Below are 12,800 nucleotides of genomic sequence, written 5' to 3'. Positions count from 1 at the left end.
ATAGGTACTCCCAATAAAGAATCAACACTGCTTCACATGTTTTATTTTGTCATACATTCTTTTAGAACCGGGTTCATTTTTCCAGTTTTGTAGAAAAATAGATGTTCCAGCCACCATTTATTTAACTGTCTAGTCTTTAAGACCAATCAATATGTTCCCTGGAAAAATGAATAAGTCTTATGACTAACTCATTTTCTTAAAATTCTTTAAGACAAAGAAATAACTTTTTTTTTTTTTAACTCCCAAAGCACAGTATTCCAACAGCAGCAGCCAACATGGGGTTTTAGCAGCTTAACTTCACCCCCTAAATAAAGCTTTGTATAAACCAGTGATTTTACTACAAAAACACTGTCCTTGAAAGAAAGGAGTGGCAGTCAGACATCAATGCAAAACTTGGAATGATTAGGTCATAAACATGGCACTTACAAAAGGTAGCTTATGAGAATATTCCACTTAAGAAGTGGTTACTCTTCTGTCCCTCCTTTACACCCTCCAAAAAAAAAAAAAAGAAGAAGAAGAAGAAGAAAAGATAAAAAGGAAAACACTTCCTTTAAAAATTCCCTTTAAATTTTAAGTTTATAAAATTTCAGAAATGCCTTGTACCCAAAACAAGTGCTTCAAAAAAAAAAAAAAAAACCAACAAAAAACCTGTGCTAACAACTCTTACAATTCAGATATATTTATATATTTTTTAATAACATCTTAGACTGTAAGAGTTCTTATATTCAGTAGCTCTCTGGTTTAAGACGACCTCCGTCTCCTTCACTTACAAAACGTTTTCTGCCCCTGTAATGAAAAGAACACAAACATGAAAATAGATAACCAATTCTGACTATAGATCAAAATCAAAAAAGCCTTGGGTTCCTAATGGTTTTGAAGGGTTTTACTCTTTAAAAATAAAAAAAAAAGTGAGCACACCTCTAATTCCTTTGAGAAAGACGCTTTCCCTACTATATACCCTAGGATATAACAAATCAAATGAACTGCTAATCTAAGCAGTTTTTAGTTAAATAAAAGCTTAATTATTGAAGTAAGTTTATTGTCCAAATGGAGTCATGTTGATAAGTTAAAATATAAAGCAAACATGCTATTTAGAATTTTAATATTTACTCCTACTATGTTATTAGTATTATTTGAAAACTGAACAGTGAGCCAAAGAAACACTAACATAATTTGGAATTGTGTAAACTAGAGCTATAGAACCTATGAAAATGTCCATTTTTAAAAAATTTTTTAAGTTTCTTCTCAAATGTAGAAAAGCCATAACCTGTACATGGAAAAACAAATCAGAATCCAATTAATTCCAGTCTATGCTCCATTTTGGAATTCCTACTATTTCAAACTCAAGACACCTTGCTTCAACCCAGGAGGAATAGTTGACCAGCAATCTAAAGCAGGAAGTGGAAACAGAGTTTGCTCAGGATTAGCCCTCTTTCTCTGACTAACATGCACTAGCACTCAAGACCTCACACAAATGTGTGCTTCACCCAAATAAGCTAATGGGTAGAGGATAAAAAGTCACTTCAATGGCAAACAAAGTACTTTTAGGTATCTCCTCAACTGATCCTTGAGAGTAAGTAAAGCCAAAAGAGAAATGACCAGTTAGATTTCTGAACAGATGCTGAAAAATTTTAAAAGCTAGTGCCTTTTCATATTAAGTCTAAGTGGAAATCAGCTACATTTTCCTGCATATAAAGGCTTCAGACTATAATATTAGGAGACTGAGATGGGGAACAAAGCAGTAAGTAAGAACCCTTACCAAAGCTGGCAGTATTTACTGATGTATACCACTTGGCACATGAGTGATGCCATCACCAAGCAAAGGTCTATATATATATTTTTAGAGATCTATATTTTCAAACTTTTTTTTTTATCAAAGTCATTAAACCCTATCTTCCTCCTCCTCTATCAATGACTTTTAAACTTTACAGAGAGACACTACCAGCAACTATTTTTTCTGAGATTTCTCACAATCGACTTCAATAAAAATAGACAAAGCTTTGCAATTTTTTCGGATTAAAAATTACGAAGACTTAAAATGTATATAAAGCAGACATACACAAATTTACCTATTACTAACATTTACACCTATTTATAATTTCATTATAAACTTTATTTTAACCACAAAAAACCTCATCAACTCCTAAAGAGTTAGATCTCAGTAGTACAAATGTATTATCTTCAAAGAATCACACACATCAACTTTCCAATGAGGTTAAGATTCAATTAGACTTAATTCTCCATTCCATGAAGGAGAAAAAGGAAGCTACATGGAGTACAGGAATGAGCCTAGATCTTTGAGCCAGGAAAGGTCTGGATTCATCCTTGGCCTCTATAATGTGTGACTTTAGGAAAGGTGTATCACACACTTCCTTAAACCTCAATTTTCTTATCTTACTAGTGTTAATATCTACTCTAAAATAATATTTCAAGTATGTAGAACAGAGCCTGGTACACAGAACTACTACACAAAGTTAGTTTCCTTCCAGTGAACAAGGGCTTCATGAAGTAGGCATGTATAGATTTACAAGGGGGCAAAATAAGTTTCGCCCCTGTTTTTCCATAAACTCAAAACTTGATTTTCACTCTTAAGTAGCTTTAGGGGAGATGTTATTTTTCTGACAGAATTCCAGAATTCTTCTGGAATGATAGAAAATTAGCTTAGCTTTCCAAGCACTTAGCCAGTATCTTATGTGAAAGAAGTAATAAAGTACCTTGAAGGACAAAGATCTCTGAGTTGTTTGGAAATTATTCCAGCCTGAAAACATTCTTCTACAAATCGCTCAAGCACAGAGTATGAATGTGGAACATCCAGATTAATGTCTGGGATTTCATTGTAAATCCTCTCATAACCCTAAAACAAAATTATATACAGAATGTTAGCCCATATGAAATACATAATGCCATACAACCTATCACTGTCATCAAGCTACATTTAAGGCCTTAGCTCTTCACAAAATTAGACTGAAGTCAGATCTGATCCTTGAAAAGTACAGACAGCAGGTATGTTTGTTATAGAATGTTTTCTCTAAAATTGTTCTCTCAAGAGAGTTTAGGCAGATATCAGACATTGGACACATTTCTTCATCTACTTCTCTATATACATTTATTACACTTTTTAAAAATACAAGGCAAGGGGTGCCTGGGTGACTCAGTCATTAAGCATCTGCCTTGGGCTCAGGTCGTAATCCCAGGGTCCTGGGATTGAGCCCCACACAGGCAGGAAGCCTGCTTCTTCCTCTCCCTCTGCCCCTGTCTGTGTTCCCTCTCTCACTGTGTTTCTGTCAAATAAATAAATAAAATATTAAAAAATACAAGATAAGTAAGAACTTCACTAATATTTTAAATAGGAATAAATTAAAGTGTATTTGTTAAAAGATCATGTTCATGTTGTTTCTAGATATAAAACAGAATCTCTCATATCTTAAAAGTAGAACTCTTGAGGAAGAACAATCACATCTTTAAAAAACCCACTGAAGAGTTACTTTCAAGAAATGGCTACAAGGGGTCAAACATAATCACAACCATTTAAAAAAACAAAACAAAAAAACAACTACAGGCACAGTATTATTAAACATACCTGAAAGAACATTTCATTGACAATTCATAATCTTTATTCAATCATTATACATTGAAGTATTATATATTTAAGCCTAAGAATTATGCAAAATAATGTTATACTTACTCTTTTCATTTGGTCGAGAGTAATGGTAGAAGATTTCCAAAGAGATTTTAATAAATCCAAAATCATCTTAAATGTACTTTCTCCAGTTGACTCTAAAACCATTACAATGGCCTAAAAATTGAACGAATGAATGAATCTTTGGTCATTAATTCATATAAAGAAAGTGCTCCTAAAATATATCAGATTCCTTTTGTCTGACATGTAATTATAATCACTATAAGAAATTAAAAGCAACTTACTCCCTTAATATTAAAATTTAAAAAAAAAAGATATGCTATTAAAGAAGCATTAAGTCACTGTAGTGCAAAAAGGAACACTTAATAATTCTCTGTGGAATGTCAAAGGAATCTTACTTCATATACAAGCTCATGGTGAAAATGAGGTACTTCCAGTTCCTTAAGGCAATGTTCAGCTTCAGATATGTCTCCAGAGAGTAAATACTCTTTCAGCAGCATATCAATCTATTAAATTTAAAAATTAAGATATGTTAGAATTCTTAGTTTTTATTTACTTCTTAAAGACTTTATTCATTCATTTTTAGAGAGAGCACACATGTGTGCACAGAGGGGGAGGGAGAGAGAGGAAGATTCTCAAGCAGACTCCACACCAACCAAGCACAGAGCCCGAGGTGGGGCTCCATCCCACAACTGCTAGACCAGGACCTGGGCCAAAACCAAGAGTCTGATGCTTAAATGACTGAGCAACCAAGGTGCCCCTAGAATTCCTATTTAAAAAAAAAAAATCTGTGCTTTTTGTCTATAGGATTTACTTATTCTCAAAGCAGGTCACAAATAGCTGTGTAAGAACATATAGACTCGAGACAACACTATCATGACAAATTTTTTTAATAATCAAAAAGTAAGCCCCTGATGGCAGCCACCTGGCTCCTGCGTGTCCTGTGGTTCATGTCAGTCACCACAGGACCTTGGAGAGCTGCTGCCATCGCCACCACCAGTATGGAGGAGACACTTAAGTGCAAGAACCTCAAACTGGAACAATATATTTGTGAAGATCCAAAAATAAATGATGCTACACAAGAACCAGTTAACTGTACAAACTACACAGCTCATGTTCCTTGTTTTCCAGCACCCAACATAACTTGTAAGGATTTTGGTGGCAGTGAAACATGTTTTACTGGAAATGAAGTTGGTTTTCTAAAGCCTGTATCTTGCCGAAATGTAGTCCTTTCCATTCAGCCAGCAGATGGGAAAGAGGAAAAGGAACCCCAGAAATGGCTATTCATACAAGGTGGCAGTTGCATCGTCTCTTTTCCTCAAATGGTTGGGAGCAGACTGAGTTTACCTTGGATACCCTGCCTTGGGATTTGGGCTTCCTTGATTTCAACAGAGCACTCTCAGTATGTGAATTTCCAGATTTTCCTTTTTCTTCTTCAAATACCACCTTGTGGATTCTGTGTAACTCTCTGTTTTATTTTGTTTTGTTGTTTTACTTAAAAGCATATTATTTAATTGGACTTTGAGAATTGTGTGATAACTGAGTCTTAGACACTGTCTCTATTATTACTCTCTTATTACCCCGATACGCCTCTTCCAAAGGCAAGTTGCCCCTTGTCATTTTCACTTCTGAAAAATAAGAGTATGACTTATTCACACACACACAAAAAATACATCCTCAATTTTTAAGTAGTTCATAATTATAAAGAAAATGCAGTACTTTAGTGTGTCTTAATAATCACTGAGATCTAGGAATAGACTCAAGATGTACATGGCCTGAGTTGCGACCATAATGCTTCAATGTTCACTTTAAAAAAGGGATATTAAAGACCACTAGAGGGCACTGACTGAAAGTCTCAAGATGGATTTTTAATGAAGTATCACAAACTTTCACTTCCATCAGGATGACCTTAACAGTGCACTGGCAGCCAAAAAATAAGTGATGATAACAGAGCTTTACGAGATGGAGCAAAATATGTATATACTCTCTCTTTTCTCTACAGCTAAGGATTTGAAACCAATTATCTAAAACATCAGTAATTCAGCTTCTAGTTGTAGCTAAAGAAGCAAGACTTGACTTTCTTTTTTTTTTTTTTTAAGATTTTATCTATTTATTTGAGAGAGAGGCAGTGAGAGAGAGCATGAGCGAGGAGAAGGTCAGAGGGAGAAGCAGACTCCCCGTGGAGCTGGAAGCCCGACTCGGGACTCGATCCCGGGACTCCGGGATCATGACCTGAGCCGAAAGCAGTCGTCCAACCAACTGAGCCACCCAGGTGTCCCAAGACTTGACTTTCTTGTTTAAATAAATCTCTATGGCTCCAGAGAGAAGGAGGAAAAGTTTTCCAGCACAAGAATTTCATCAAGAATGTTCTTCCCTATACACTGCCTTTTAAAATCACTTTTGCAGCTAGTACACAATTAATGAATATTGACTGACTGAATTAAATAATCTCATTTAAGTATCTTTGACTTCAACTTCTGTAACGTACTTTCATGAAAGGTAAAGTAAAATTTGATCACTAGAATACATCCTAATGAATAATTCCTATTTTTCTGCTTTAGGAAAGTAAATATTTAAAGCATGGCATTTGAAGTGTTTTTACTTTATAAATGTAAATTAATGTATTTAATAGATTGTATCATTTAGAGTTTTGTGACTTTGTTATGCAACTTTAAGTATTTAAATGTTTCCCATTAGGTTCAATGCATTTTTTTGAGAAAGATAAATTATAAACATATGTATGCATTTCTAAAAGTCCTCTTTGTCCAACTCATCCTTCCAGGCAAAAATAAATGAATATCCAAATAATGCAACCCTGAAACTCATATTGGCAGTTTTACTTCGATTTTTATCTTGACTGTTTTTTGCTTGAGATAATTCATATAAAATAGTTTGACAGTTTCTCAAAATAATGATTTTAGGATAGTATTACCATCTTTTTTTTTTTTTTTTAAGTAATCTCTACCCCAACATGAGGCTCTGACTCACAACCCTGAGATCAAGAATTCCAAGTTCCTTCAACTGAGAAAGCCAGGTGCCCTCAGTATTACCATCTTAACAATCTTACATCTTTCAATCCATAAATATAGGGTATCTGGATAGCTTTTTATTTATTTAGTTCTTAATTTATTTCAACAATGTTTTACAGTTTTTGGTATATAAGAACTGTAATTCTCTTGTTAAATTTATTCCTAAGTATATTACTGTTTTTTATTCTATTGTAAAAGCAATTGTTTCCTAATTTCACTTCATATCATTGCTAGTGTACAGAACTAGAACTGAATACTGTATATTGATCTTATACCCTACAACCCTGCTGAATTCATTTATTAGTTGACAGTTGGTTTTTTGTTTTTGTTTTTTTTATAGATTCATTCAGATTTCCTGTATATAGATCATGTCATCTGGAAATAGAGATAGTTTTACTTCTTCCTTTCCCACTTAGATGCCTTTTATGTCATTTTCTTGCCAAAATGCCTTGGTATTTTTTTTTTTTTTTTTAAAGATTTTATTGATTTATTCAACAGAGAGAGAGATCACAAGTAGGCAGAGAAGCAGGCAGAGAGAGAGGGGGAAGCAGGGTCCCTGCTGTGCAGGGAGCCTGATGTGGGGCTCGATCCCAGGACCCTGAGATCGTGACCTGAGCTGAAGGCAGAGGCTTAACCCACTGAGCCACCCAGGCGCCCCAATGCCTTGGTATCTTGACTGTGTTTACAGCTCAATCTTTCCAACTTGAAAAAATTTTTAAAAGCAGATGTTGCAATCATGACATTACAAACCCCAACTTACCTACTTTAAGATATATAAAAGCAAACTGGTCAAAAATCTGTACTTTCAGCTCCTTAAACCCCAAACTAGGTACACATATCATTAAAAGATTAAATATCAAAACTATAGTCACATGAAAAGATTATACTCAAAAATCAGAAGCACATGAGCTATAAATCTTCTAATTTTCTTAACAATCTGCAAATTAAGATTAAATACTTTTTCTGGCTTAAAGTTCTAGAACGTTACTTTATTACCAGAAAAAAAGATCCATAGAGAATAAATCTGGCATCTTGATTATTTTTACTTTTAAAACATGAATACAGGTAGTGACCTTCCTTAGAAAAATCTACCACTCTGTTCTACTCTAGTGTTCATAACTCATAACTTATGATCTGAGAGTATCCAGTTTCAAGCCACTCATTTAAAAATGTAGTTACTTACTGAATAACTACAAGACAGAAAGTCTTATTTTCACAGTATTTGAAAAATTTTAAAAACCAATATAAGACTTCAGACATTCCTTTGAGGTTCAAACATAGCCTTCTTATGAAAGCCCTTTTAACTTAACTCAGTCTTATTTTTAAGTTAGGGAAACCTTAAAAATTTAATAACAATTATATAATTCATGTATAATTTAAAGCACTAGGGTATAAAGCCAAATATATAAAGGTTATCCAATTTTCCATTGTAGCTTTAAGACTGAACTTAATTTTTTTTTTTTAAGATTTTATTTATTTATTTGACAGAGATCTCAGGTAGGCATAGAGGCAGGCAGAAAGAGAGAGAAAGGGAAGCAGGCTCCCTGCTGAGCAGAGGCTCAATCCCAAGACCCTGGGACCATGACCTGAGCCCAAGCAGAGGTTTTAACCCACTGAGCCACCCAGGTGCCCCTGAACTTAATTTTTGTCTGCAAAAATACCAGCTAGAGGGTATAGTTTACTCCCCTAGAGAAATACATGTAAATTAAATTAAAGACAATACCCAGTAGTTGTTACCTCTTTAACAAGATGATTAACAGACTGCTGCCCACCTCCAGAACCCCACACACTGTCTTTGCGCTTTCCACCTTTAGACATACTCAGGAGTACAGTAGCCTTGTCCAGAGCAGCTCTACCAAAAAAAAATAACAATAATAAATAACTTTGACAACTTGGACATGATTGAGGCTGACCTAAAAGCTTTCAGGTAACCTAAAAGAAACCTAAAATTCAAAAGTCTTTTAAAAAACTACTTTTTAAAATAAAAAGTTGGGAGCAAAAAAAAAAAAAGAAAATTTGCTTTTCATGTTAATATTCTCATACTCTTATTTTCTTTTCTAGTCAACAGAAATCTAACCTTATTGACCTTATTACAAAATAATTCATCTATACTGAAGAGAAACATTTCGCATAAAACTTAACTTCTATAGATCTATGCATTCCCACCAGGGAAACCACTCCACTCTGATCTGAGTAGTCCTAGGAAAATTACCATCTACACCTGAGAAAACCTAACACATGGCTAAGACCAAATCGAAATTTCCAGAAAGTTATAAAAATCATACAGGATGACTCCCAAATATTACATTTAGCTTAAAATTAATTATACCAAAGAACAAGAGTAAAAAACATTATTTCCTAATATTGCTGTAGCAGATAAATATAAAATAAAATTGAAAATGGGCTCCTTTGTTAATACTGTCCATCTTACTAGAGTATTAGTTACAGAATGCAATTCCTGAATGAAAACTTGGGGAGACCTTAAACATTCTCAGTCCAATCCTTCCGTTTTATAAATAAGGAAACTGAGGCCCAGAGAAGAGTGGTGTGACATAAAGGTAGCTAATGGTTTAGCTAAAATCCCCAACTTCTACATTATAGTACTGTCCTCTTCCTGTTATAGCATGTCAACAATCTCAATTTTGTTTTAGCAGCAGAGAATGCACACAAATGACAGAGATCTACAATGTAATTCAAATGTCATTTCAATAAAATCCTGCAGAATTTTCCCCTTTCGAAATTCTAAGTAGAAAAATTAATTTACTTACCTAGCCTGTACACAATCTACAGTTCCTTTGTAACTATCAATATAGGTATTACATAAAATTCCATCTCCAACAGCTCTAGCAATAAACTGGCCCACCAACTACAATAAGAAAAAAAAAATCTATATAAAAAAATCTAAAATGAACCTTTACAGGACACAATTTCTAAACACATAAATGATGAAGAATGGCTGAACTACACAATCAGTATCTAAGATATATAGGAATATTCAAAGACATCTACTTAGCACCTGCTAGTTATGCTCAGCATACTCCTACATCTTACCCTTCAAGATGAGTACTATGGGCGGGGGCACATTGCTCCATTCTAATCCCCCAACACCTTTGCACACTGCCTGAAACAGTGTATCATCAAAATTACTCGTTAAGCCAATGGCCTAAACTCAAGAGAACAAACAAAAAAAATGGGACTAGGTGTTCTCAAAAAATGATTAAAAGAATTTATTATATGGAGAAAACTTTGTGTAGAAATTTCTGTCTGAAAGTATATCATAGCATTACTTATTTTTGTTGTTATTATTAAAGTAGGCTCCACACCCAATTTGGGGGCCTGAACTCATGACCCTGAGACCAAGAGTCTTATGCTCGACAGACAGAACCAGCAAAGTACTCCTTTTCATAGCATGATTTCTTAAAAAATTGGAAACGACTTTAGTGTCCAAGAATAAAGGATAGATATGTAAGATGGTACATTATATGGCCATTAGGCAATGCGTTTACATTTTATGGTTTAAGAAAAATCAAGTTTATAAATTAGAATATACAATGTAATTCATTAAAATGCAAGGATATATAAAAACCATACACTGATATATACCCATAGAAAGTAAAATAGATTTAACAACAAAATGTTAAAAGTGGTTATTTTTGCCAGCCTTGCTTCCTTTTGACCTTTATTTTTTAAAAATTCCATAATATGTATTTAAGTAATCACTTCTTAAATATAAGAGTACTGCTATAAAAAGAAAAAAAAGTCAATGTCTGAATCATTGCTCAATACCTTATAAAAGACTACTGTCTAAGAAAAGTGTTAACAGAAAAAGCATTTAGGAATTAAACTACCTATACTCTATTCCTAAATTAACGTTTAAGTAAAGTGCTCCTACCTTGATTTAAAAGTTGGTTAAGTAAATACCAACGATTTCACACATTTTCAATTTCAAACCAGAAAGTCACATTATAGTATCAGCATGTATTAAATCTAATAAAAGTATAAGGCTTTGAGGACAAAATCTAAACAGAAACATAAATCATTAATTTTCTAATTGTTTACCCACAAAACTACAAAAGGGAACAGAAAACATCAGTTAAGCCAATTCAATCTTCAATTACAACAATCTACATATTTTTAAAATCACAGCTCATATAACAGCTTAACCACATGTAACAGAAAATATACAGACAGCAAAAACAAAATGACCTATAAACTATACAGAGCATGGGTGGAAAGCGGGATATAAAATTATAGTATGATGAAAACTACATTTGAAAAAGAAAAAGAAAAGAAGAACAGCTAGACAAAAATACACTAAAATGACAGAGGGCTATTTTTGTGTGGTAAAAAATATGGGCCATTTTGTCCTCTTTATCTACTAAAATTTCCTAGGAGCATGTATTATGTCTATAATTGGAAGTGTAGTGGGGGAGAGAATGAATAAAAAGAAGAGTCATACAAACCTGTGGTGCTCTAGGAGTATCCAATGCCAATTCAGGTAGATCCTTCAATAATTTGTCAAATGATTTTTCTACATCATTTGTGCTCATTACTGTCCCACAAAGGTCAGAAAGAAGCTTAGATGTCATTTCTCTATGACTAGCCTTTCCCTCCAATGCCAAGGACACTGCCAACACTGGTACTCCACTTTTCATTTCACCAAGATTTAAATCTCTCAGCATTTCCTATTAAAAAAAAAAACAAAAACTAAAAAGTATATGTCACTGCCTTTAATTCAATATAACTTTATTTTCAAAAATTCAAGATTTTATCCATATATCCTTACCTTTTTCCCGTTTGGTAATAGTAAGAAAAGCAGTCAAATTTTGTAGGATAGAAAAAAACACATCTTTCTGTGCATATAAAATTAGATATTGATCAACTCTGTAAAGCTTTTACTATCTGAACATCACTGAACTGAAGAATGTGAATTACACTTAAAACAATTAAACTACACATTGCAAATAAGTTTGTTGTTAGGAATTAATTAACCCTGCATCTTATAATTTTTTTTTTCCTATTTAAGTAATCTCTATACACAACATGGGGCTCAAACTCAGGACCCCCAAGATCAAGAGTCACGTACCCTTCCAACTGAGCCTATCAGGTGTTCCTAATTTCTAGGAATATTCGTCTATGAATATTTTTGGTGAGATTCATTTTACATTATTATAAATTGTTTATACTCTACTTTTCCTCAGTTTTCTCTTCCCACTATGGTTTATACTGTTCATAAGGTTTAAAAGGAGATCTTAAACTACTGTTTTTAAGTGGTATTATTTCTTTAAATGCTGGGATTAAGTTGAAATTTCCTATTAAAAATATAATAGCAGCTGCTAATACTAACTACTGTATATAATGTAGCAAGCATTGTAACAGCCACTTTAGTTTTTATTATCTTATTTAAGACTCAAAACAACCCTTTCAGGGAGGTATTGTCATCATACCCAAAGCAAAATTAAGTATTTACTGAGGACATAACTGGAGTGGCCAAGTTGAAAGTGGAATAGTCAGTTGACCCTATAAGACTTCTAACTCAGTTACTTAGAAGGCCTTCCTTTTTATTTACAGGATGCCAGGTTTAAATACTCAGGGTACTTAAACCATGTTATACTACTAAAAGGGTGCCAGAACTATTTTCATAGCCACCTATCTGATGTCCTTGTTAGCAGTCTCTTCCCACTGAATTTCCTCTTTCCTGGACTGTGCTTGAACAACTCATTGCTTTTATTTATTTTTTTTAAGGAAGATTTATTTATTTGACAGAGAGAGAGACAGCAAGAGAGGGAACACAGGCAGGGGGAGTGGGAGAGGGAGAAGCAGGCTTCCCACCAAGTAAGGAGCCCCATGTGGGGCTCATAACCTGAGCCCAAGGCAGACGCTTAACAACTGAGCCACCCAGATGTCCCTAACTCACTGCTTTTAAACAAGATACTTCTCTCTGGAAAACTCTTCAACCATCTTGCCCTGTCAAGTTTCTAATCATTCTTATATAACTCAGAATCATCTTTTCTATTACTCTCTATTTTATGCTTCCCTAACATTCTGCTTATAGTACTACTCAGTTAATAAATACATATTATACGTCTAGTCCCATGCTAGGTAGATAGGATTTTAATAGTCTACCCTTA

At 33.9% G+C, this 12,800-nt stretch overlaps 1 protein-coding gene across 2 annotated transcripts in view; it reads right to left on the bottom strand.

The window, feature by feature from the left end:
- Positions 1-23: 23 nt before the first annotated feature.
- LOC111144871 (programmed cell death 4) overlaps positions 24-12,800 on the bottom strand; it is a 29,748-nt gene continuing 16,971 nt past the window's right edge. For both annotated transcript variants that reach the window (XM_022499435.1, XM_022499436.1), the window contains exons 6-12: positions 11,133-11,354; positions 9,438-9,535; positions 8,407-8,521; positions 4,039-4,146; positions 3,686-3,796; positions 2,715-2,854; positions 24-786 (exon numbers count right to left, since the gene is read on the bottom strand). In XM_022499435.1, coding sequence (XP_022355143.1) covers positions 726-786; positions 2,715-2,854; positions 3,686-3,796; positions 4,039-4,146; positions 8,407-8,521; positions 9,438-9,535; positions 11,133-11,354 — 855 coding nt within the window. In that variant the 3' untranslated portion in view covers positions 24-725. The remainder of the gene's footprint in view (positions 787-2,714; positions 2,855-3,685; positions 3,797-4,038; positions 4,147-8,406; positions 8,522-9,437; positions 9,536-11,132; positions 11,355-12,800) is intronic.

This window comes from Enhydra lutris, unplaced genomic scaffold (genome assembly GCF_002288905.1).
Source record: "Enhydra lutris kenyoni isolate GAN:26980312 unplaced genomic scaffold, ASM228890v2 scaffoldscaffold12, whole genome shotgun sequence".
NCBI classification, from domain to species: domain Eukaryota; kingdom Metazoa; phylum Chordata; class Mammalia; order Carnivora; family Mustelidae; genus Enhydra; species Enhydra lutris.
The sequence above is the reverse complement of the archived record's forward strand: the minus strand, read 5'-3'. Positions and strand labels throughout refer to the sequence as shown.